At 35.0% G+C, this 27,467-nt stretch overlaps 1 protein-coding gene across 1 annotated transcript in view; it reads right to left on the reverse strand.

The window, feature by feature from the left end:
- Positions 1 to 4,026: 4,026 nt before the first annotated feature.
- LOC121945662 (thrombospondin type-1 domain-containing protein 7A) overlaps positions 4,027 to 27,467 on the reverse strand; it is a 224,008-nt gene continuing 200,567 nt past the window's right edge. The window contains exon 29 of the mRNA XM_042489960.1: positions 4,027 to 4,513. Coding sequence (XP_042345894.1) covers positions 4,423 to 4,513 — 91 coding nt within the window. The 3' untranslated portion in view covers positions 4,027 to 4,422. The remainder of the gene's footprint in view (positions 4,514 to 27,467) is intronic.

Here is a 27,467-nt window from a genome sequence, read left to right on the forward strand (position 1 = left end):
CACCAAATATTCACAGATCTCAGTAACAGCTGGTTTACTGATGTGACCCCTAAAAGAAAAGAACATTTTGCCCACTTTATGTTAACATGTCAACTGCACAGGACTGCTAGTATTTAATTATTGACATGTTGCTGCTTTTAATGCTTACTTAAGACTTTTCTTATTACTTTACTAATCACTGTTACTTTAATCACTTGCAGCCTGCAGAAGTGAGTGATATAGGTTCATTTTTATTGTTTTATTCTATAGAAATTTTTATGCCAAATAAAGCTAATATATGCTTCTATCACGTCAAAATTAGGTTCATCAGGTTTTTCCAAATCAGGTTTATCATGAAAAATAGCACAGATTTTTTGTTTTGCAAAAATAAACAGCTAAAACCAGACTGCTACTATTCAGTATTACTTAAAATGTTAAAAAAGTAAAAAAGTAAATAAATAGGAATAATTAATAATAATGTAATAACAAGTAAAATAAATAAATAAATAAATAAATACATAAATAAATAAATAAGTAAGTAAGTAATAATAATAATAATAATAATAATAAGAAGAAGAAGAATAATTTAAGACCCTCTTGGCTATTGTATAAATAAAAATTATTACGGTTTAATATAATATATAAATATGTGAATAATATAAATATATTTAAACAGCCCACACTGTAGATGTTTTAACACAGTTTCCTCTCAGTTGCAGATCTTAAAGAATACTTCACCTGCAGATTGACCATTTGTATACACACTGTTGGTCCTTGCATGCCTCCACTGTGAATAAAAAAAACGTAAACGCAGGCTGTCTCTCTGTGTTTGAATGGGTCAAGCTTTAAAACACTGGATACTACACTTCCCATAATGCAGTGCTTTTGTTAGACCCTCCTGACTTGGTAAACAACCACATCTTTAACCCTTTGAAATCTGACCAAATTGGCTTGATTTCTTAATAAAAAAGGAAATAAGGCAACTAACACAAACAAGAAATTAACCTTAAATTAGTAAGAAATTACTAAAAAGAATTATGGGAAAAAAAAAAAAAGGCAAAAACAAGCAAGAAATGGCCTGGGGGAAAAAAAAACCCTCAAACAATTAAAATAAAATAAATAGTATAATAAAAATAGCACATATATTCTCACCTTAATCTGATATTAAATATAGAATTGTAATAATAATTATAATTATAGTTTTAGTATATTTTCCCAAGTGTTTTGATAATTTCTTTCCGACTTTTTAAGGGCATTTTCTTCTCACCTTTTACTAAATCCTTTTTAGTTACATTAATGAGAAGTTGCTGATTACCTTTTTTTTTTTTTTTTAAGAAAAACAACAGCATGATTTTAACAAAAATCAAACCAGTTTGCTTAAGTTTCAAACTGCATCATCTCTTGTAAAAGGTGCTGGAATGCAGCACAAGAAAACTGATGTCAGTCCAGGTTTCAAAGGGTTAAACTCCATGCGCTCAGTTTGTGACACAAACTCTCCGGTTAAAACGTGTCGTCTATAAGCCCAAAATTACCCCACTGATGCCATTTCAGTAATATCTTGCGTTTTGACCCAGCTACTCCAGAGCCACACGAGAATTCATAAAACTGTTTGTAAAGGCAGAGAAGTAGAAACTGTAACTACTAAATTAATACTGTTAAAAATATTGACTCTTATGCACGTTGAACCCAGCGGAGTGAAGAAAGAAACAGTAACAAAGGAAAAGGAGAGGCTGTCCGCACACTGAAGCTTCTGAGCTCCAAACATGTCATCTTGTGTCTGACGTGTTGCATCAGGAGAAAGATGTTTGCAAAAGACCTGCAGGTCGAAGAGTTGCACTAATAAAAACTCGAGAGCCTGGAAATCTCAGTGTGAGGACATTCTCGCCTGTTTCCTGTCTTACTGACTGGACACTGACACGTAAAATCAGTGGAGTGACCCTGAAATAACCTGAAAAATGCCTTAATCGTTTATTATCCACACACACACACACACGTAGAATTAAAATCTAAAACTCAATATTAACTTCCTGACAGGCGCCTTAAATTAACCTTAAATGAACAAGTTAAAACATTTTTGTCAGTTTGAGAGCAGTCAAAGATTTACAGACTCACTTTGTTGATTTTTTTGGCTCATAATGAGTTGTTTTACTTATTTTTTCCATCTTTTTCATCTTAAAGGACAGGTGTTATGATATTCTTTATTTTTCTTATAGTCAACAAATCCCATGAAAAGACCAGATGAATGAACTGATGTTCTGTGTATCAAAGCCTCAGCTACTGTACATCCTTCCTCTGGGCCGTAAAGCTCCAACACTCATTATAGCACCAAATGTGTATTCATCTGCAGCTGAAAATAGTCCCCAACAAATTTAGTCCTGTTTGAATTACATTTGTTAAAAACTACAGCGCCCAGCTGTTTTAGTAAATTTCATGGGATTTATTGACTATAAAGAAAATATAAAAGAAAACACCAGCCTTATCCTTTCGTGCCAAGTTTAAACATTTTTATTGAGGGGTTCGGCTCTCTCGTGAAAATATAAAGAAAATTACAAAAATGGCTCCATAAACTCTCTTTGTGTGTTTACAACCGTGTCCTTATTTATTTTCAGTAATTCTTCCCATACATATAAACAACCTGTACAAAACGGCGTCGTCTTTTCCTCTTTTTCTGCGTCTTTTTTCTTTCCGTTTTTTCGTAACATACAACTTGCATCATGATAACAACAATCAGCAATATCACACACCCACTTTGCAATATTCAAACTAAACATTTTCTGTGCAATACAAAATAAATGTACACATACTTTGATATTTTTTTTCCAAAAAAATAAAAAAATCGCTGTTATTTACAAATCCCACAACAAAAAAAGTAAACATTCTCCACACCAGTTTGCTTTGACGTTGAACTCAGCAGAAGCGTGTTCTCTTATTATTATAACATGTTGTATAATTTGTTTGTACAGTTTTTTTTAAACTATATTTCACCTCATGTAGTGTGACTGAAAGAGCACCTATCATACAGATTACTACATGAAAAAGTTTTAAAAAAACTCTGAAGTATACTTTGCTTAATGACCTCGAAAGAAAATTTCTTCATGTCTACATGTATTAATGTGCCCCGTTCAAGTATTAAAAACTGTATTACAGGACTGTTAGTATTTAGTTATCGTCAGTAAGGCAGAAATGACATTTGCATGACATGAATGGTTTAAATTTATTCTTTCTTTTTCTTTAATCACCGCAAAGTTTCAGCTTATCCACAATGTAGGTTAAAAAAAAAGTAAAGATTTTTGATTTAATCTGAATTTTTACGGTTAAAAAGAACTTTAAAGCAGGCGATTCTTTAAAAGAGGTCGCCCGCTGATATCATTTTTAATTGCATCTGGGCAGAAATAAAAGTGATAACACCAGACGAAATCTACAAACCACAAAAGGTACTTTACTACAACCCAAAAAATCAGCTGTGAGAAATAAAATCTATACATATATTTACTTGAGATTCACATCTGTTTTTGGAGAATGTGACACATCTAAACATCTTTTCCCGTTGCCGTCGTTTTACTGTGAGTGTTCTCGCGCCGATAGCTGTTCCTCTGCGTTATGGTTTTGTTTGTGGAAGAGGCAGTGTTTTATGGCAATAGAAGGTAGAAGTCACATGTGCATATCATGCTGCACTAATATAGTGCAATGTAGAGCCTGAAACAAAGAAAGGGTGGAGGCAGGCAGGGTAGTTTCCAAGAACGACTGATTGCAGGCTACTCCTCCATCAGCATCGTTCAGATCTGTTTATCCCACAAACACAGGCCTGTGCGCCTCTAAATCAAGCAAAAAAAGGAGAAGAAATGCCTCCCTTTTGTTCAAGACTGTAAAAGAGATTTGAGTCAAAACCCAGTTGAGGATTGAGAAAAAGGAATCCAAACCTTTTTATGGAGATTTTCCTCTCCCTCCTCCTCTTCCCTGCGGTGACTTTTGGCAACGTACGAACCGTCAGAGCATCCTAAGCCTCCAGCTACTCAGCATTTTTAGGGACAAGCGGAAAAAGCGCGGGGGAAGAGTTGGAGCTTTTGCTGCCATGTTCAGAGACAGACTGAGAGCTGTCTTCTGCAGCCAGACTCTCCTGTATCTGAAACCTTTCTAAAAGTAAAGTAACGTGGACGTGTAGGGGGCAAAAAAAAAAAAAACGAAAAGCGTTTAGTTTAACATGGTGGAGGTCATGAAGGCTCTTGCAAAAAGAAATTCAAAAACAAAAAAGGGGGGAGTGAATGGAGCTTTACTTGAAATGGTTAAACCCCACCAGTGTCTCTGCTAAGAGGATTTTCTGTAATTTCTCCGCTCTGTGACGTGTCCATTCACGCTCCAAACATCCGTGTCCGACACTGTAATGGCGTGATGAAGTGGGTCTCTGTGACAGGTGAAGTGCTCGGTGAAGTGTCTCCTGGAGGACTACATGTCCGTGTCCCCGTCGTAGGCGAGAGTCAGAGGTTTTAGTCGGTTGTTTTGTTGCCTCTGTCTCTGAGGTCTCTTTGGCTTTTTGCTGTGAGAAAAGATTAAAACAGAGTCAGAGCGGCACTCAGTAATAATTCCCCAAAAAACTAACTGCAGTATAAACTACCGCATTTCCCATGTACTCACAGCCCTCGAACCTGCTAATATAGACTAATCTGGAGAGTTTACTTTGCACTATTTATGAAGTATTTATTTTTCAAAACAGCCATCTGATCTTCAATGTTTCCACCAAATTTAACTGTATGAGAGCTTAAAACTTAGAAAATCTTACTCTATAAACAATAGTAAAATATGTTTTATTATTATACAGTAAGAGTATGGGAGAAATCGATTTATATTAACCAAACAAATGACAGATTTCAGACAAATGTTTTATTTTCACATATTAAAGGACACCTATTTAGATCTAAAAGCATTGAAATATATATATTATTAAGTTACTGTCCATGCAAATGTATGCTGGTATGCCTCCAGGGGGAGGAAATTACCTTTAAAGGAAGAAAGTATAATTTCAACCTATGTACTTAGCTGAGCTGTCAGTACTGCTTTAAATACACGGTCACTTCTTGTCTCAAAATAATCGGGTGTATAATGTAAGACATTCTTATGTATGTATTTTATATCCTCCGGAGCATAGCTTCTCATAGTGTTGCCCGCTGGCCTGAGCATGAAATAAAATGCATGATATTTTGATCCGCCACAGTCCATTTCAACAGTTTTACTTTCAGTACATTACATTTAATAAGCCACCAGGCTTATGTCCTAAAATATCCTAAAAGCTGGTAGGATAGTATAAAAATACATAAGAAAATGTCAAAGTATGGTCTGATGTAAAAATTAAAAGATAACTTAATACCAAATTATGCCTTAAAAAAATCATAGTGCAATATGTCATAAAAATGTTATGAAAAAAAGTCACAAAGTGTGATAAAAAAACAGTTATTATACAGTATGCCACGAAAGTGTCATAAAAATGTCATAGAACAGTAAAGTCCCAAAATAGTATAAAAAAGTCATAGTATAGTATGTTGTCCACAGTAGCATGAAAGAAATCATGACATAGTATGATGTAAAAAATGGCATTAAAGTTAAAAGTAATAGAAATGGATTTTGTCCATAATAGCATGAAAAAGTCATATTTTAATGTCTTTCAAAATCAAATACAAATGTATACCATAGTATTCCTTTGAAAATTTTATTTAAAAAAAGCCATGGTATATTTGAATTAAAATGTCCAAAATAGCATTAAAAACGTCCTCATTAAGTATGCCATCCAAAAAAGCAAAAAAATACCCTCATACTACAGGATGTCATCCAAAATGGCATAAAGACATCAAAGCATAGTGTGTCGCCCCAAGTTGCACAAAAAATAGATAATTAAGCATGGAGTCAAAAATCACAAAAAACATCACAGTATAGTATGTTGTCCAAAATGGCCCAAACTTCCACAAAATATCACACTATTTCACGCTGTTTTGAGGTTTAAAGCTGTTTTTGGGACATGTCATTTTTTGACATTTTTGCCATACTATAGCCTTGCTGTTTTGGTTGTTTTATCGACATGTTATATTATGGTGTTTTTGACCATTTTTGCACATTTAAATGCTATGGCGTTTCTAAGCGCACTATTTCATGCTGTTTTGAGGTGTTTTCAGCCATTTTTGGGACATGACATTTTTTGACATTTTTGCCATACTATAGCCTTGCTTTTTTGGTTGTTTTTTCGACATGTCATATTATGGTGTTTTTGACCGTTTTTGCATGTTTAAATGCTATGGTGCTTATCAGTGCGCTATTTCACGCTGTTTTGAGGTGTTTAAAGCTGTTTTTGGGACATGTCATTTTTTGACATTTTTGCCATACTATAGCCTTGCTGTTTTGGTCATTTTTTCGACATGTTATAATATGATGTTTTTGACCATTTTTGCACGTTTTTAAATGCTATAGCGCTTCTCAGCACGCTATTTCACACTGTTTGGAGGTGTTTAAAGCTGTTTTTGGGACATGTCATTTTTTGACATTTTTGCCATACTATAGCCTTGCTTTTTTGGTCATTTTTCTGACATGCAAGATTATGTTGTTTTTGGCCGTTTTTGCACGTTTAAATGCTATGACGCTTCTCAGCACGCTATTTCACGCTGTTTTGAGGTGTTTAAAGCTATTTTTGGGACATGTCATTTTTTGACATATTTGCCATACTATAGCCTTGCTTTTTTGGTTGTTTTATCGACATGTTATATTATGGTGTTTTTGACCATTTCTGCACGTTTAAATGCTATGGCGTTTCTAAGCGCACTATTTCATGCTGTTTTGAGGTGTTTTCAGACATTTTTGGGACATGACATTTTTTGACATTTTTGCCATACTATAGCCTTGCTTTTTTGGTTGTTTTTTCGACATGTTATATTATGGTGTTTTTGACCATTTTTGCACGTTTAAATGCTATGGCGTTTCTAAGCGCACTATTTCATGCTGTTTTGAGGTGTTTTCAGCCATTTTTGGGACATGACATTTTTTGACATTTTTGCCATACTATAGCCTTGCTTTTTTGGTTGTTTTTTCGACATGTTATATTATGGTGTTTTTGACCATTTTTGCACGTTTAAATGCTATGGCGTTTCTAAGCGCACTATTTCATGCTGTTTTGAGGTGTTTTCAGCTGTTTTTTGGGACATGACATTTTTTGACATTTTTGCCATACTATAGCCTTGCTTTTTTGTTGTTTTTTTCGACATGTCATATTATGGTGTTTTTGACCATTTTTGCATGTTTAAATGCTATGGTGCTTATCAGTGCGCTATTTCACGCTGTTTTGAGGTGTTTAAAGCTGTTTTTGGGACATGTCATTTTTTGACATTTTTGCAATACTATAGCCTTGCTGTTTTGGTCATTTTTCTGACATGCAAGATTATGTTGTTTTTGGCCGTTTTTGCACGTTTAAATGCTATGACGCTTCTCAGCACGCTATTTCACGCTGTTTTGAGGTGTTTAAAGCTGTTTTTGGGACATGTCATTTTTTGACATTTTTGCCTTACTATAGCCTTGCTTTTTTGGTTTTTTTCTGACATACAATATTATGGTGTTTTTGACCATTTTTGCACGTTTTAAATGCTATGGCGCTTTCTAGCACGCTATTTTATGCTGTTTTGAGGTGTTTTCAGCCATTTTTGGGACATGTCATTTTTTGACATTTTTGCCATACTATAGCCTTGCACGGTGGCTTTTTTTTAGACATGTTGCCTCACAGCAAGAGGGTATGGTTTTTGGACCATTTTTGCACGTTTTCCATGCTATGGGGGCCCTATTTGCGGAGTTTGAGGTGTTTCCGTTTTTGGGTTCTTTTTGACATTTTTGCCATACTATACAGTCCTTTTTTGGACATGCAGCTCAGGTTAATTGGTGACTCTAAATTGTCCTTAGGTGTGGCTGTGAGTGTGTATGGTTGTTTTTTCGTCTATATGTGTTGGCCTGTTTGCGATAGTCTGGCGACCTGTCCAGGGTGTACCCTGCCTTCCTATTTTGACAGCTGGGATTGGCTTTAAAGCTTTTTTTACGAGGACAAGCATTTTTTGACATTTTTGCCATACTATAGCCTTGCTTTTTTGGTCATTTTTTCTGACATGCAAGATTATGTTGTTTTTGGCCATTTTTGCACATTTTATTGCTATGGCGCTTCTCAGCACGCTATTTCATGCTGTTTTGAGGTGTTTAAAGCTGTTTTTGGGACATGTCATTTTTTGACATTTTGCCTTACTATAGCCTTGCTTTTTTGGTCATTTTTCTGAGATGCAGTATTATGGTGTTTTTGGCTGTTTTTTTTGCACGTTTAAATGCTATGGCGCTTCTCAGCACGTTATTTCACGCTGTTTTGAGGTGTTTAAAGCTGTTTTTTGGGAAATGTCATTTTTTGACATTTTTGCCTTACTATAGCCTTGCTTTTTTGGTCATTTTTCTGAGATACAATATTATGGTGTTTTGACCATTTTTGCACGTTTTAATGCTATGGCGCTTCTCAGCACGCTATTTTATGCTGTTTTGAGGTGTTTAAAGCTGTTTTTGGGACATGTCATTTTTTGACATTTTTGCCATACTATAGCCTTGCTGTTTTTGGTCATTTTTTCTGACATGTTATATTATGGTGTTTTTGACCATTTTTGCAGGTTTTAAATGCTATGGCGCTTCTCAGCACGCTATTTCACGCTGTTTTGAGGTGTTTAAAGCTGTTTTTGGGACATGTCATTTTTTGACATTTTTGCCATACTATAGCCTTGCTGTTTTGGTCATTTTTCTGACATGCAAGATTATGGTGTTTTTGGCCGTTTTTGCACGTTTAAATGCTATGGCGTTTCTAAGCGCACTATTTCATGCTGTTTTGAGGTGTTTTCAGCCATTTTTGGGACATGTCATTTTTTGACATTTTTGCCATACTATAGCCTTGCTTTTTGGTTGTTTTTTCTGACATGTCATATTATGGTGTTTTTGACCATTTTTGCACGTTTTAATGCTATGGCGCTTCTCAGCACGCTATTTCACGCTGTTTTGAGGTGTTTAAAGCTGCTGTTTTTGGGACATGTCATTTTTTGACATTTTTGCCATACTATAGCCTTGCCTTTTTGGTTGTTTTTTTCGACATGTTATATTATGGTGTTTTTGACCATTTTTGCACGTTTTAATGCTATGGCGCTTCTCAGCATGCTATTTCATGCTGTTTTGAGGTGTTTAAAGCTTTTTTGGGACATGTCATTTTTTGACATTTTTGCCATACTATAGCCTTGCTTTTTTGGTCATTTTTTCTGACATGTTATATTATGGTGTTTTTGACCATTTTTGCATGTTTAAATGCTATGGCGCTTTCTAAGCGTACTATGCTGTTTTGAGGTGTTTTCAGCCATTTTTTGGGACATGTCATTTTTTGACATTTTGCCATACTATAGCCTTGCTTTTTTGGTCATTTTTCTGACATGATACAATATTATGGTGTTTTTGACCATTTTTGCACGTTTTAATGCTATGGCGCTTCTCAGCACGCTATTTTATGCTGTTTTGAGGTGTTTAAAGCTGTTTTTGGGAAATGTCATTTTTTGACATTTTTGCCATACTATAGCCTTGCCTTTTTGGTTCATTTTTTCGACATGTTATATTATGGTGTTTTTGACCATTTTTGCATTTTAAATGCTATGGCGTTTCTAAGCGCACTATTTCATGCTGTTTTGAGGTGTTTTCAGCTGTTTTTGGGACATGTCATTTTTTGACATTTTTGCCATACTATAGCCTTGCTTTTTGGTCATTTTTTTGACATGCTATATTATGGTGTTTTTGACCGTTTTTTGCACGTTTAAATGCTATGGCGTTTCTAAGCGCGCTATTTCATGCTGTTTTGAGGTGTTTAAAGCTGTTTTTGGGACATGTCATTTTTTTGACATTTTTGCCATACTATAGCCTTGCTTTTTGGTCATTTTTCTGACATGCATATTATGGTGTTTTTGGCTGTTTTTGCACGTTTTAAATGCTATGGCGCTTTCTCAGCACGCTATTTCACGCTGTTTTGAGGTGTTTAAAGCTGTTTTTGGGACATGTCATTTTTTGACATTTTTGCCATACTATAGCCTTGCCTTTTTGGTCATTTTTTGGACATGTTATATTATGGTGTTTTTGGCCGTTTTTGCACGTTTTATTGCTATGGCGCTTCTCAGCACGCTATTTCACGCTGTTTTGAGGTGTTTAAAGCTGTTTTTGGGACATGTCATTTTTTGACATTTTTGCCATACTATAGCCTTGCTGTTTTGGTCATTTTTTTCGACATGTTATATTATGGTGTTTTTGACCATTTTTGCATGTTTAAATGCTATGGCGTTTCTAAGCACGCTATTTTGATGCTGTTTTGAGGTGTTTAAAGCATTTTTGGGACATGCATTTTTTTGACATTTTGCCATACTATAGCCTTGCTGTTTTGGTCATTTTTTCTGACATGCAAGATTATATGTTTTTTTTGGCCCTTTTTGCACGTTTTAAATGCTATGGCGCTTCTCAGCACGCTATTTCATGCTGTTTTGAGGTGTTTAAAGCTGTTTTTGGGACATGTCATTTTTTGACATTTTGCCATACTATAGCCTTGCTTTTTTGGTCATTTTTCTGACATGATACAATATTATGGTGTTTTTTGACCATTTTTGCACGTTTTAATGCTATGGCGCTTCTCAGCACGCTATTTTATGCTGTTTTGAGGTGTTTAAAGCTGTTTTTGGGAAATGTCATTTTTTGACATTTTTGCCATACTATAGCCTTGCTTTTTGTTGTCATTTTTCGACATGTTATATTATGGTGTTTTTTGACCATTTTTGCACGTTTTTTTAAATGCTATGGCGTTTCTAAGCACGCACTATTTCCTGCTGTTTTGAGGTGTTTTCAGCTGTTTTTGGGACATGTCATTTTTGACATTTTTGCCATACTATAGCCTTGCTTTTTTGGTCATTTTTCTGAGATGCAATATTATTATTTGTTTTTGACCATTTTTGCACGTTTTAATGCTATGGCGCTTCTCAGCACGCTATTTTATGCTGTTTTGAGGTGTTTAAAGCTGTTTTTTGGGACATGTCATTTTTTGACATTTTTGCCATACTATAGCCTTGCTTTTTGGTTGTTTTTTCTGACATGTTATATTATGGTGTTTTTGGCCGTTTTTGCACGTTTTAATGCTATGGCGCTTCTCAGCATGCTATTTCACATGCTGTTTTGAGGTGTTTAAAGCTTTTTTGGGACATGTCATTTTTTGACATTTTTGCCATACTATAGCCTTGCTTTTTTGGTCATTTTTTCGACATGTTATATTATGGTGTTTTTGACCATTTTTGCATTTTATTGCTATGGTGCTTCTCAGCATGCTATTTCATGCTGTTTTGAGGTGTTTAAAGCTGTTTTTTTGGGACATGTCATTTTTTGACATTTTTGCCATACTATAGCCTTGCTGTTTTGGTCATTTTTTCTGACATGCAGTATTATGGTGTTTTTGGCCGTTTTTGCACGTTTAAATGCTATGGCGCTTCTCAGCACGCTATTTCATGCTGTTTTGAGGTGTTTAAAGCTATTTTTTGGGACATGTCATTTTTTGACATTTTTGCCATACTATAGCCTTGCTTTTTTGGTGTTTTTTCGACATGTTATATTATGGTGTTTTTGACCATTTTTGCACGTTTAAATGCTATGGCGTTTCTAAGCACGCTATTTTTGCTGTTTTGAGGTGTTTAAAGCTGTTTTTGGGACATGTCATTTTTTGACATTTTTGCCATACTATAGCCTTGCTTTTTTGGTCATTTTTCTGACATGTTATATTATGGTTTTTTTTGACCGTTTTTGCACGTTTAAATGCTATGGCGTTTCTAAGCACGCTATTACATGCTGTTTTGAGGTGTTTTCAGCTGTTTTTGGGACATGTCATTTTTTGACATATTTGCCATACTATAGCCTTGCTTTTTTGGTCATTTTTCGACATGTTATATTATGGTGTTTTTGACCATTTTTGCAGTTTTTATTGCTATGGCGCTTCTAAGCAGCATGCTATTTCATGCTGTTTTGAGGTGTTTAAAACTGTTTTTGGGACATGTCATTTTTTGACATTTTTGCCATACTATAGCCTTGCTGCTTTTTGGTCATTTTTCTGACATGCAATATTATGGTGTTTTTGCCGTTTTTGCACGTTTTAAATGCTATGGCGCTTCTCAGCACGCTATTTCATGCTGTTTTGAGGTGTTTAAAGCTGTTTTTTTTGGGACATGTCATTTTTTGACATTTTTGCCATACTATAGCCTTGCTTTTTTGGTCATTTTTTCTGACATGTTATATTATGGTGTTTTTGACCCGTTTTTTTGCACGTTTAAATGCTATGGCGCTTCTAAGCGCGCTATTTCATGCTGTTTTGAGGTTTAAAGCTGTTTTTTGGGACATGTCATTTTTTGACATTTTTGCCATACTATAGCCTTGCTTTTTTGGTCATTTTTCTGACATGCAATATTATGTGTTTTTTGACCATTTTTGCACGTTTTTAATGCTATGGCGCTTCTCAGCACGCTATTTTATGCTGTTTTGAGGTGTTTAAAGCTGTTTTTGGGACATGTCATTTTTTGACATTTTTGCCATACTATAGCCTTGCTTTTTTGGTCATTTTTCTGACATGTTATATTATGGTGTTTTTTGACCGTTTTTGCACGTTTAAATGCTATGGCGTTTCTAAGCACGCTATTTTATGCTGTTTTGAGGTGTTTAAAGCTGTTTTTGGGACATGTCATTTTTTGACATTTTTGCCATACTATAGCCTTGCTTTTTGGTCATTTTTTTTTTCGACATGTTATATTATGGTGTTTTTTGACCATTTTTGCACGTTTTATTGCTATGGCGCTTCTCAGCACGCTATTTCATGCTGTTTTGAGGTGTTTAAAGCTGTTTTTGGGACATGTCATTTTTTGACATTTTTGCCATACTATAGCCTTGCTGTTTTGGTCATTTTTTTCTGACATGCAATATTATGGTGTTTTTGACCATTTTTGCACGTTTTAATGCTATGGCGCTTCTCAGCACGCTATTTCATGCTGTTTTGAGGTGTTTAAAGCTGTTTTTGGGACATGTCATTTTTTGACATTTTTGCCATACTATAGCCTTGCTGTTTTGGTCATTTTTCTGACATGCATATATTATGTTTTTTGGCTGTTTTTGCACGTTTAAATGCTATGGCGCTTCTCAGCACGCTATTTCACGCTGTTTTGAGGTGTTTAAAGCTGTTTTTGGGACATGTCATTTTTTGACATTTTTGCCATACTATAGCCTTGCTTTTTTGGTCATTTTTCTGACATACAATATTATGGTTTTTTTGACCATTTTTGCACGTTTTAATGCTATGGCGCTTCTCAGCATGCTATTTCACACTGCTGTTTTGAGGTGTTTTTAAAGCTTTTTTTTTGGGACATGTCATTTTTTGACATTTTTGCCATACTATAGCCTTGCTTTTTTGGTCATTTTTTGACATGTTATATTATGGTGTTTTTTGACCCGTTTTTTTGCACGTTTTAAATGCTATGGCGTTTCTAAGCACGCTATTTCATGCTGTTTTGAGGTGTTTTCAGCTGTTTTTTGGGACATGTCATTTTTTGACATTTTTGCCATACTATAGCCTTGCTTTTTTTGGTTGTTTTTTCTGACATGTCATATTATGGTGTTTTTGACAGTTTTTGCACGTTTAAATGCTATGGCGCTTCTCAGGCACTATTTCATGCTGTTTGGAGGTGTTTTAAAGCTGTTTTTGGGACATGTCATTTTTTGACATTTTTGCCATACTATAGCCTTGCTTTTTTTGGTCATTTTTTCTGACATGCAAGATTATGTTGTTTTTGACATTTTTTTTGCACGTTTTAAATGCTATGGCGTTTCAATAAGCACGCTATTTTATGCTGTTTTGAGGTGTTTAAAGCTGTTTTTGGGACATGTCATTTTTTGACATATTTGCCATACTATAGCCTTGCTTTTTGGTTGTTTTTTTTTCATGACATGTTATATTATGGTGTTTTTGACCATTTTTGCACATTTTATTGCTATGGCGCTTCTCAGCACGCTATTTCATGCTGTTTTGAGGTGTTTAAAACTGTTTTTGGGACATGTCATTTTTTGACATTTTTGCCATACTATAGCCTTGCTGTTTTGGTCATTTTTCTGACATGCAATATTATGGTGTTTTTGACCGTTTTTGCACGTTTTAATGCTATGGCGCTTCTCAGCACGCTATTTTAATGCTGTTTTGAGGTGTTTAAAGCTGTTTTTTTGGGACATGTCATTTTTTGACATTTTTGCCATACTATAGCCTTGCTTTTTTGGTCATTTTTCTGACATGCAATATTATAGTGTTTTTGGCTGTTTTTGCATGTTTTAAATGCTATGGCGCTTCTCAGCACGCTATTTCACGCTGTTTTGAGGTGTTTTAAAGCTGTTTTTGGGACATGTCATTTTTTGACATTTTTGCCATACTATAGCCTTGCTTTTTGGTCATTTTTCTGACATGCAAATATTATGGTGTTTTTTTGACCATTTTTGCACGTTTTAATGCTATGGCGCTTCTCAGCACGCTATTTCATGCTGTTTTGAGGTGTTTAAAGCTTTTTTTGGGACATGTCATTTTTTGACATTTTTGCCATACTATAGCCTTGCTTTTTTGGTCATTTTTTGACATGTTTATATTATGGTGTTTTTGACCATTTTTGCACGTTTTAAATGCTATGGCGTTTCTAAGCGTACTATTTCATGCTGTTTTGAGGTGTTTTCAGCATTTTTGGGACATGTCATTTTTTGACATTTTTGCCATACTATAGCCTTGCTTTTTTGGTCATTTTTTCGACATGTCATATTATGGTGTTTTTGACAGTTTTTGCACGTTTAAATGCTATGGCGCTTATCAGGGCACTATTTCATGCTGTTTTGAGGTGTTTTAAAGCTGTTTTTGGGACATGTCATTTTTTGACATTTTTGCCATACTATAGCCTTGCTGTTTTGGTCATTTTTCTGACATGCAAGATTATGTTTTTTTGGCCGTTTTTGCACGTTTAAATGCTATGGCGCTTCTCAGCACGCTATTTCATGCTGTTTTGAGGTGTTTAAAGCTGTTTTTTTTGGGACATGTCATTTTTGACTTTTTTGCCATACTATAGCCTTGCTTTTTGGTTTTTTTTTCGACATGTTATTATTTGGTGTTTTTTTGACCATTTTTGCACGTTTTAATGCTATGGCGCTTCTCAGCACGCTATTTCATGCTGTTTTGAGGTGTTTAAAGCTGTTTTTGGGACATGTCATTTTTTGACATTTTTGCCATACTATAGCCTTGCTTTTTGGTTGTTTTTTTTCGACATGTTATATTATGGTTTTTTGACCATTTTTGCACGTTTTAATGCTATGGCGCTTCTCAGCACGCTATTTCACTGCTGTTTTGAGGTGTTTAAAGCTGTTTTTGGGACATGTCATTTTTTGACATTTTTGCCATACTATAGCCTTGCTGTTTTGGTCATTTTTTTCTGACATGCAAGATTATGGTGTTTTTGACGTTTTTGCACGTTTTAATGCTATGGCGCTTCTCAGCACGCTATTTAATGCTGTTTTGAGGTGTTTTAAAGCTGTTTTTGGGACATGTCATTTTTTGACATTTTTGCCATACTATAGCCTTGCTTTTTTGGTCATTTTTCTGACATGCAATATTATGGTGTTTTTTGACCATTTTTGCACGTTTTAATGCTATGGCGCTTCTCAGCACGCTATTTCATGCTGTTTTGAGGTGTTTAAAGCTGTTTTTTGGGACATGTCATTTTTTGACATTTTTGCCATACTATAGCCTTGCTTTTTGGTCATTTTTTCTGACATGTTATATTATGGTGTTTTTGACCCATTTTTGCACGTTTAAATGCTATGGCGTTTCTAAGCACGCTATTTTCATGCTGTTTTGAGGTGTTTTCAGCTGTTTTTGGGACATGTCATTTTTTGACATTTTTGCCATACTATAGCCTTGCTTTTTTGGTGTTTTTTCTGACATGCAATATTATGGTGTTTTTTGGACCGTTTTTGCACGTTTAAATGCTATGGCGCTTCTCAAGCACGCTATTTCATGCTGTTTTGAGTGTTTAAAGCTGTTTTTGGGACATGTCATTTTTTGACATTTTTGCCATACTATAGCCTTGCTTTTTGGTTTTTTTCTGACATGTTATAATTTGGTGTTTTTGACCATTTTTGCACGTTTTATTGCTATGGCGCTTCTCAGCACGCTATTTCACACTGCTGTTTTGAGGTGTTTAAAGCTGTTTTTGGGACATGTCATTTTTTGACATTTTTGCCATACTATAGCCTTGCTGTTTTGGTCATTTTTTCTGACATGCAAGATTATGTTGTTTTTGACCATTTTTGCACGTTTTAATGCTATGGCGCTTCTCAGCACGCTATTTCACGCTGTTTTTGAGGTGTTTAAAGCTGTTTTTGGGACATGTCATTTTTTGACATTTTTGCCATACTATAGCCTTGCTGTTTTTGGTCATTTTTCTGACATGCAAGATTATATGTTTTTTTGGCGTTTTTGCACGTTTAAATGCTATGGCGCTTCTCAGCACGCTATTTCATGCTGTTTTGAGGTGTTTAAAGCTGTTTTTGGGACATGTCATTTTTTGACATTTTTGCCATACTATAGCCTTGCTTTTTGGTCATTTTTCTGACATGCAAGATTATGTTTTTTTGGCCGTTTTTGCACGTTTAAATGCTATGGCGCTTCTAAGCAGCACGCTATTTCACGCTGTTTTGAGGTGTTTAAAGCTGTTTTTGGGACATGTCATTTTTTGACATTTTTGCCATACTATAGCCTTGCTTTTTTGGTCATTTTTCGACATGCAATATATTATGGGTTTTTTGACCATTTTTGCACGTTTAAATGCTATGGCGTTTCTAAGCACGCACTATTTCATGCTGTTTTGAGGTGTTTTCAAAGCTGTTTTTGGGACATGTCATTTTTTGACATTTTTGCCATACTATAGCCTTGCTTTTTTGGTCATTTTTTTTCGACATGTTATATTATGGTGTTTTTTTGGCATTTTTGCACGTTTTAATGCTATGGCGCTTCTCAGCACGCTATTTCACGCTGTTTTGAGGTGTTTAAAGCTGTTTTTGGGACATGTCATTTTTTGACATTTTTGCCATACTATAGCCTTGCTGTTTTGGTCATTTTTCTGACATCAGCTAATGAACATTTTTGGAGTCAGTTTTTGGAACAATTTCACATGAAGACTTTGGCGTTCTTCTAAGCACTTTATTTCAGTGTTTTGAGGTTTTGCAACAGTCTCTTTGTATGACATTTTTTCAAGCCTTTGCCTTTTGTAAGTATGTACATGTCAAAAAGTAGAATTTTTGATCATTTTTTCATGTTTTAGTTCTCAAATCATCACCTGTCACTATTTTGGGAATGATTTTTTGACATTTTCTCACTGCTTGTTTATAAATCAATCTTTGACTCGACACCACCATTAATTTTTGACATTTTTGTGTAATATGCTCTTGGGACTTCTAAGCAGCATTTTCACGCTGTTTTGAGGTGTTTAAAGCTGTTTTTGGGACATGTCATTTTTTGACTTTTTTGCCATACTATAGCCTTGCTGTTTTGGTCATTTTTCTGACATGCGAAGCTATTGTTTTTTTGCTTTTTTGCACGTTTTAATGCTATGATGCGCTTCTACAGCACTTATTTTATGCTGATTTTAAGGTCATTTTAAATGATTTTGTGACATGCATTTTTTGCATTTATTTTGCCATACTATAGCTTTGCTTTTTTTACATTTTTCTGACATGCAAGATTATGGGTTTTTCTTTTTTGTGATGCTAATTGACTTCTAAGCACGCTATTTCATTATGTTTTTGAGGTGTTTAAAGCTGTTTTTGGCACATTTCATTTTTTGACATTTTTGCCATACTATAGCCTTCCCTTTTGGTCATTTTTTTGACATGCAAGATTATGGTTGTTTTTTTGGCTGTTTTTGCATGTTTTAATGCTATGGCGCTTCTCAGCACGCTATTTCACGCTGTTTTGAGGTGTTTAAAGCTGTTTTTGGGACATGTCATTTTTTGACATTTTTGCCATACTATAGCCTTGCTTTTTGGTCATTTTTCTGACATGCAAGATTATGTTTTTTTTGGCTGTTTTTGCATGTTTTAAATGCTATGGCGTTCTAAGCACGCTATTTCATGCTGTTTTGAGGTGTTTAAAGCTGTTTTTGGGACATGTCATTTTTTGACATTTTTGCCATACTATAGCCTTGCTGTTTTGGTCATTTTTTGACATGCATAGATTATGATGTTTTTGGCCGTTTTTGCACGTTTTAATGCTATGGCGCTTCTAAGCACGCTATTTTACGCTGTTTTGAGGTGTTTAAAGCTGTTTTTGGGACATGTCATTTTTTGACATTTTTGCCATACTATAGCCTTGCCTTTTTGGTCATTTTTTGACATGCAATATTATGATGTTTTTGACCGTTTTTGCACGTTTAAATGCTATGGCGCTTCTAAGCACGCAATTTCATGCTGTTTTGAGGTGTTTAAAGCTGTTTTTGGGACATGTCATTTTTTGACATTTTTGCCATACTATAGCCTTGCTGTTTTGGTCATTTTTCTGACATGCAAGATTATATGGTGATTTTTTGGCGTTTTTGCATGTTTTAATGCTATGGCGCTTCTAAGCACGCTATTTTCACGCTGTTTTGAGGTGTTTAAAGCTGTTTTTGGGACATGTCATTTTTTGACATTTTTGCCATACTATAGCCTTGCTGTTTTGGTCATTTTTTCGACATGTTATATATGATGTTTTTTGACCATTTTTGCACGTTTTAAAATGCTATGGCGCTTCTAAGCACGCAATTTCATGCTGTTTTGAGGTGTTTAAAGCTGTTTTTGGGACATGTCATTTTTTGACATTTTTGCCATACTATAGCCTTGCTTTTTGGTCATTTTTCTGACATGCAATAATATGATTTTTTTTGACCGTTTTTTGCATGTTTTAATGCTATGGCGCTTCTCAGCACGCAATTTCATGCTGCTGTTTTGAGGTGTTTTAAAGCTGTTTTTGGGACATGTCATTTTTTGACATTTTTGCCATACTATAGCCTTGCTGTTTTGGTCATTTTTCTGACATGCAAGATTATGGTTTTTTTGGGCGTTTTTGCACGTTTTAATGCTATGGCGCTTCTAAGCACGCTATTTTATGCTGTTTTGAGGTGTTTAAAGCTGTTTTTGGGACATGTCATTTTTTGACATTTTTGCCATACTATAGCCTTGCTGTTTTGGTCATTTTTCTGACATGCAAGATTATGGGTTTTTTTTGGCGTTTTTGCATTTTTTTAATGCTATGGCGCTTCTAAGCACGCTATTTCACGCTGTTTTGAGGTGTTTAAAGCTGTTTTTGGGACATGTCATTTTTTGACATTTTTGCCATACTATAGCCTTGCTGTTTTGGTCATTTTTCTGACATGCAATTATGTTTTTTTGGCTGTTTTTTGCATGTTTTAATGCTATGGCGCTTCTAAGCACGCTATTTTATGCTGTTTTGAGGTGTTTAAAGCTGTTTTTGGGACATGTCATTTTTTGACATTTTTGCCATACTATAGCCTTGCTGTTTTGGTCATTTTTCTGACATGCAAGATTATGGTTTTTTTGGGCGTTTTTTTTGCACGTTTAAATGCTATGGCGCTTCTAAGCACGCAATTTCATGCTGTTTTGAGGTGTTTAAAGCTCTTTTTGGGACATGTCATTTTTTGACATTTTTGCCATACTATAGCCTTGCTTTTTGGTCATTTTTTCGACATGTTATAATATGATTTTTTTGACCATTTTTGCATGTTTTATTGCTATGGCGCTTCTCAGCACGCTATTTTATGCTGTTTTGAGGTGTTTAAAGCTGTTTTTGGGACATGTCATTTTTTGACATTTTTGCCATACTATAGCCTTGCTGTTTTGGTCATTTTTCTGACATGCAAGATTATATGGGTTTTTTTGGGCGTTTTTGCACGTTTTTAATGCTATGGCGCTTCTAAGCACGCTATTTTATGCTGTTTTGAGGTGTTTAAAGCTGTTTTTGGGACATGTCATTTTTTGACATTTTTGCCATACTATAGCCTTGCTGTTTTGGTCATTTTTCTGACATGCAAGATTATGGGTTTTTTTGGGCGTTTTTGCATGTTTTAATGCTATAGCGCTTCTAAGCACGCTATTTCACGCTGTTTTGAGGTGTTTAAAGCTGTTTTTGGGACATGTCATTTTTTGACATTTTTGCCATACTATAGCCTTGCTGTTTTGGTCATTTTTCTGACATGCAAGATTATGTTGTTTTTGGCTGTTTTTGCATGTTTTAATGCTATGGCGCTTCTAAGCACGCTATTTCATGCTGTTTTGAGGTGTTTAAAGCTGTTTTTGGGACATGTCATTTTTTGACATTTTTGCCATACTATAGCCTTGCTGTTTTGGTCATTTTTCTGACATGCAAGATTATGGGGTTTTTTGGGCGTTTTTGCATGTTTTAATGCTATGCACTTCTAAGCACGCTATTTCACGCTGTTTTGAGGTGTTTAAAGCTGTTTTTGGGACATGTCATTTTTTGACATTTTTGCCATACTATAGCCTTGCTTTTTGGTCATTTTTTCGACATGCAAATTATGATGTTTTTGACCATTTTTGCATGTTTTTAATTGCTATGGCGCGCTTCTCAGCACGCTATTTCACGCTGTTTCGAGGTGTTTAAAGCTGTTTTTGGGACATGTCATTTTTTGACATTTTTGCCATACTATAGCCTTGCTGTTTTGGTCATTTTTCTGACATGCAAGATTATGTTGTTTTTGGCTGTTTTTGCATGTTTTAATGCTATGGCGCTTCTCAGCACGCAATTTCATGCTGCTTTGAGGTGTTTAAAGCTGTTTTTTGAGACATGTCATTTTTTGACATTTTTGCCATACTATAGCCTTGCTGTTTTGGTCATTTTTCTGACAAGCAAGATTATGTTGTTTTTGGACGTTTTTGCACGTTTAAATGCTATGGCGCTTCTAAGCACGCAATTTCACGCTGTTTGGAGGTGTTTAAAGCTGTTTTTGGGACATGTCATTTTTTGACATATTTGCCATACTATAGCCTTGCCTTTTTGGTCATTTTTTCGACATGTTATAATATGATGTTTTTGGCCGTTTTTGCACGTTTAAATGCTATGGCGCTTCTTAGCACGCTATTTCATGCTGTTTTGAGGTGTTTAAAGTTGTTTTTGGGACATGTCATTTTTTGACATTTTTGCCATACTATAGCCTTGCTGTTTTGGTCATTTTTCTGACATGCAAGATTATGTTGTTTTTGGCTGTTTTTGCATGTTTTAATGCTATGGCGCTTCTCAGCACGCAATTTCATGCTGCTTTGAGGTGTTTAAAGCTGTTTTTTGAGACATGTCATTTTTTGACATTTTTGCCATACTATAGCCTTGCCTTTTTGGTCATTTTTTCGACATGTTTTCATGTGATGTTTTTGACCATTTTTGCACGTTTTAATGCTATGGCGCTTCTCAACACGCTATTTCATGCTGTTTGGAGGTGTTTAAAGTTGTTTTTGGGACATGTCATTTTTTGACATTTTTGCCATACTAGCTGTTTTGGTCATTTTTCTGACATGCAAGATTATGTTGTGTTTGGCTGTTTTTGCACGTTTAAATGCTATGGCGCTTTTAGGCACGCTATTTCACGTTGCTTGGAGGTGTTTAAAGCTGTTTTTGGGACATGTCATTTTTTGACATTTTTGCCATACTATAGCCTTGCCTTTTTGGTCATTTTTTCGACATGATATAATATGATGTTTTTGACCATTTTTGCACGTTTTAATGCTATGGTGCTTCTCAGCACGCTATTTTATGCTGTTTTGAGGTGTTTAAAGTTGTTTTTGGGACATGTCATTTTTTGACATTTTTGCCATACTATAGCCTTGCTGTTTTGATCATTCTTTCTGACATGCAAGATTATGTTGTTTTTGGCCGTTTTTGCACGTTTTAATGCTATGGCGCTTCTCAGCATGTAATTTCACGCTGTGTTGCGGTGTTTGAAGCTGTTTTTGGGACATGTCATTTTTTGACATTTTTGCCATACTATAGCCTTGCCTTTTTGGTCATTTGACATGTTATAATATGATGTTTTTGACCATTTTTGCACGTTTTAATGCTAAGGCGCTTCTCAGCACGCTATTTTATGCTGTTTTGAGGTGTTTAAAGTTGTTTTTGGGACATGTCATTTTTTGACATTTTTGCCATACTATAGCCTTGCCTTTTTGGTCATTTTTTCGACATGATATAATATGATGTTTTTGGACGTTTTTGCATGTTTAAATGCTATGGCGCTTCTAAGCACGCAATTTCACGCTGTTTGGAGGTGTTTAAAGCTGTTTTTGGGATATGTCATTTTTTGACATTTTTGCCATACTATAGCCTTGCCTTTTTGGTCATTTTTTCGACATGTTATAATATGATGTTTTTGACCATTTTTGCACGTTTTAATGCTATGGCGCTTCTCAGTACGCAATTTCATGCTGTTTTGAGGTGTTTTCAGCCATTTTTGGGACATGTCATTTTTTTGACAATTTTGCCATACTATAGCCTGTCCTTCTTCGGTATTTTTTCAACATGCTATATTATGGTTTTTTTTTCTCACCATTTTGCACATTTCATTGCTATGGCTTTATCAGCATGCTATTTTATGCTGTGTTGATTTGTCTACAGCTGTTTTAATGACGTGTCAATATATTTTTAAATATTTTTCCACACTATAGACTTGCTTATTGGGTGTTTGTTTCGAAATGCTATATTATGCTGTTTTTTTTTGCCATTTTTGTATGTTTTATTGCTATGGCGTTCCTCAGCATGCTATTTTATGTTGTTGTTATGTTGTTTTCAGTTGTCACATCTTTGCCATTCCATAGCCTTGCTTTTTTTGTTGTCATTTCAACATGATATGTTATGGTGTTTATGTGCCATTTTTCAAGTTTTAATGCCATGACGTGTCCCAGGAGAAAAAAGTGAAATTTTCACCGCTTCTAAAAATGGTTGAAAACGACATTTAATAGCTTGTAGAGATGTGTCATAGTATACAATGTGGGAATAAATGCAAAAAAAGGTACAAAAATAATCATAATAATTTTGCATGTCACAAAAATGGCCAAAAAGGCAATAATATAGTAATATTTCCAAAAATCACGCCAAAATGTTACAGTATAGGATGTTTTCCAAATTTACACAATAAAGTAATAGTAAATTGTGTCGTCCAAAACAGCATAACAAGTCATATTATTGTATGTTGCCCAAAATCACACAAAATATTCACACTTGGAGAATGTGGCATACGTGTGGCAGGAATAGTAAAGAAAATAGCCATAACTGAGTTCATTTTGAGTGTTTAGAGCGAATTTCTTGAGTTTTATCAGGTGTTCGTTGTTGTTGGTCAAAGTGAGGCAAATGTAGCTGCTGTTTGCAAGTTACCATCATATATGAAGAAGAATACGAAGAAGTTAGTATCATGGATAATGTTAACTGTGCTGCTGACAAAGGACAAGAAAAGAGAAGGCCGTGCTGTTTCAAGCAAGACGAGGTCACTGAGCAGTTTAAAACTAATCTAGATGGTATTTTATTTAGACTACATAACAGTACTTGTATAAATGTACTTGTTCTATATTTCATCACGTTTGAATCCTATTGTCATTTGAATAAACAGTTTTATTGGTTTAAAGTATGTTTCATACTTTCTGTCTTTAAATATATACATCCAGGTTCTTCAAGATGGTCATAATCTATCCACATTGTTTATAGGAAAAATCTTTATAATTTAATTCGATTGAAGCATTGTGAACACTTGAAATGGTGAAGATTTAAGTTACTTTATACTGACTAACTTTTGAAATCTGATTACAAACTTTTGAGATCTGATGAAAGTAACTTCTTCATTTGACATATATCTATTACCTGCAAAATTAGCAGTTTAAAATATATACAGCCTCTATCAACTTTTAAAACTTCAAAAACTTTACACTTTTGTCTTTGAATCCTTTGGTTACTTCATGGTAAACGAAGCACAAAGAAGACTGAGGTTTTACTGTGCATGTGCTTATGGAGGTTCATGTGTCTGCATAATGGAGGTCCTGCAAAAAACTCAAAGTCCAAAATTGCACAAAAAACGTCATAGTATGTTTTCCAAAATAGTATTAAAAATTCATAGTATAGTATGTCGTCCAAACCACCACACAAATGTTATGATATAGAATTTTGCTGTAAATTGCACCAAAACATTCATAGAAAAGTAAGTTGTCCAAAATGGCATAAAACATAGTCAAATGTTAGTATGTTGTCCAAAATCGCACAAAAAAAGTTGTGTAGTGTGCAGTCCAAAATAGCACAACAAAGTCATGGTATAGCATGTCATCCATAATTGCAGAAGTCAAAATACAGCATGTACTCCAAAATCACAGAAAAAAGTCTTTGTAGAATATGTTGTCCAAAATTGCATTAAAAAAAGTCATAGTACAGTATGTATTGTATAAGTTGTACAAAATAGCATAAAAATGTGTCAGTATGCCACAAAAAAGTCAGAAAAACACCAGAAAATATTTTCCTGCATACAGTGCTTATAGCTCGATGCATATTACAGCATATTTCACTGAAGTCCAGATGCCATGTGCTGCAGAGAGGTGAAGCTAAACCACCACTGACCCTGCAATCGTATGTGCACTCTGCCCACACTGCCACTGTGCAGCACAGCACTATGACTTGAATTCTCCATCCTGTTGTGAAGTAACAACTGCTGTCGTATAACTTCTCTCTTTCTTTGTAAACTCTGTGTTCACAAAGAAAGATCCAACAAAATCTCCACCTATAAAACCCATGACTGACAACCGGACACTGCTGCAGGTGTAACCAGTCATCCAGTATACCAAGCTGATTGCTTCAACAAAAAAACAAACCAAAAAAAATCATAAAAATGCAACAAAAAGCCATGAAAAAAGTTACAGTATAGCACGTCATGTTTGTCTTGAAAATGTCAGATAAAGCCATTAAAAATGCCACAATGTAGTGAAGCATAAAAATGCCAAAAATTGTCACAGAACATTTTGTGTGGCTGTTCAACATGACAGGAAATGCATGAGTTATCCTTACAGGAATCACGTTCTGTCATCAATGCTACAGTTGTTTGCTACTGCTCATTTAAAATTTGGCGCTTTAATGTAAGAGTCAGAGGGAGAGGATATTTTGTTTCAGCTCTAGAGCTCTAGAGAATTGAGAAAAGAGAATTTCATTTTTCCCAATGTTGTGTGTAAAGTTTCAGCTGCTCATCGGTGCAGGACAGTCCAATTAATAGTTCTAAACATGAAAAACATTTCCCCAAACTTAGAACCTGTGATGTAATGCTCTATTAGGATGTTTCAGAAAAGAACTTTCTGGAAAGTTCGTAAAGACGATCAGAAAAGCACCAGAGGGAATTTCTTTCAACAGTTTTTGTGATGAAAAGCTGACAAAATCACTACAGAGTAAACACGTCAGCAAACATCATTCAAACAACATTTTCTGCTGCCACAAAAATCAACACGGCTCTTTTCTCTGTGGCTTTGGCAAAGTAACCCATGTTCACAATCACTGACTGCAATCCCAATGCGGCTACAGCTCACGATTGTTTACATTGTTGATTATTTTTTTCCCAATTAAACATACAATGCAGCTCGCAGGAAATCCACAAAAAAAGGTTTAAGTTCAACTTGGTCCAATTTTACACAATTTGTTCAAAGCTGAACGCAGAGAAATCAAACATCAATATGCTGAATCTGTACAAAGGATAATGAGCTCTTGATTTGGCAGGAAATGATTGGGAGGGACATGAAGGGGAATGTGTTGTCCTATTTCCTCTTTTGACCACAGGAGGGCAGTGCGACATCATGCAGGAGGGAGAGAGGAGACTTCACCGTCTGCAGATATAAATTTGATTTGTGGCCCAGAAACAAGTCCCTGCAGTAACGCGCACATCTCCTTTATCTTCATTCATCTCTATGAATCTGCTGTTGTAGATTTAGGAGAGCTGTACTTTCTGCTACAGCTTTCACAAATTTATATTACATTTATACGAACCAACGGGAAGCTGTTCGACTACACAAATACATCGAGTGATAAGACACTGTCAGTGCAAATAATTATGTTTGGACAGACACTGTGTCATTACGTCGCCGTGTGAATACACAATGTGACGTTCTTGTAGTAAATTTCCACAGACTGATGCTCCGGATGAAATCAAGTGTCACCCAGGAGTGGAGTGTAACTAAGTACATTTACTCAAGTACTGTTCTTGGGCACAAGGTTGACATACGTGTACTTGATTTCAATTGTATGCAACTTTATACTTCTACTCAACTACATTTCAGAGGGAAACACTGTGCTTTTTACTACTCTAAATGTATTTGGCACTTAAAGTTACTTAAATAGTTACTATATATATATATATGTAACTATTTAAGTAACTTTAAGTGCCAAATACATTTAGAGTAGTAAAAAGCACAGTGGTTCCCTATATACATACGTATATACATACATATATATATAGATATGTATATATACATATCAAAAACTGCTTACAAGACAATACAACTAATTTACCTAGTAGTATACAAAATGTCTAAAATTAACATTAACACATTGTTCTCATATATATTGTCAGGGATAAACCAGAAAAAGATCATATTATCAAAGGAGCCATTCTGCACAATGAGTGCTTTTACATTTTATACTTAACCCTTTGAACCCTAAGCAATCGTACAGGCAGAAGTTTGATTTCTTTCAAACACACAGGGAGCAGGCAATGAGCTACTTAACAAGAAATGGCCCCAAGTTGAGCAAAAAAAGGTAGCAAGAAAAACCTTAAAAGGAAATTACTTGAAAATAAATAAAATAAATAAAATAAATAAATAAAAAACGTAATTTTAAATAAAATTATTATAGTTTAAATATAGTTTTTTGGAAATTTTTACCTTTTTATATGATTTTCTAGTAAGAATCCTCCCCTTTTTAAAACAAAATTTTAGATCATTTTCTTGTCACCTTTTACGAATTTCTTGCAATTTGTGAGACGTTTCTTGCAAGCTGATCATTGCCTCCCCTGATGCTTTCGAAAGAAAACTCGATCCAGGTTTCAAGGGGTTAAGTTCCTTTATGACAATACTTCTTTCCCTCTTCTGAATTACCACTTTGAATGCAGGGTTTTGTTTTAACGTGATTGTATTTTCACTGTTACTTCAGTAAAGGATGTGCGTATTTCTTCCTCCACTGGTGTCACCGAAAGATACTACTCACTACTTCTATGCTAGTATTTTTCTGCTTACAGCTTCTGGTTAAAGGGACCCAACACTGTTTTGTCTCAATGACACACATGTTAGATATTGTT

Source organism: Plectropomus leopardus, chromosome 7 (genome assembly GCF_008729295.1).
Source record: "Plectropomus leopardus isolate mb chromosome 7, YSFRI_Pleo_2.0, whole genome shotgun sequence".
NCBI classification, from domain to species: Eukaryota; Metazoa; Chordata; class Actinopteri; order Perciformes; family Serranidae; genus Plectropomus; species Plectropomus leopardus.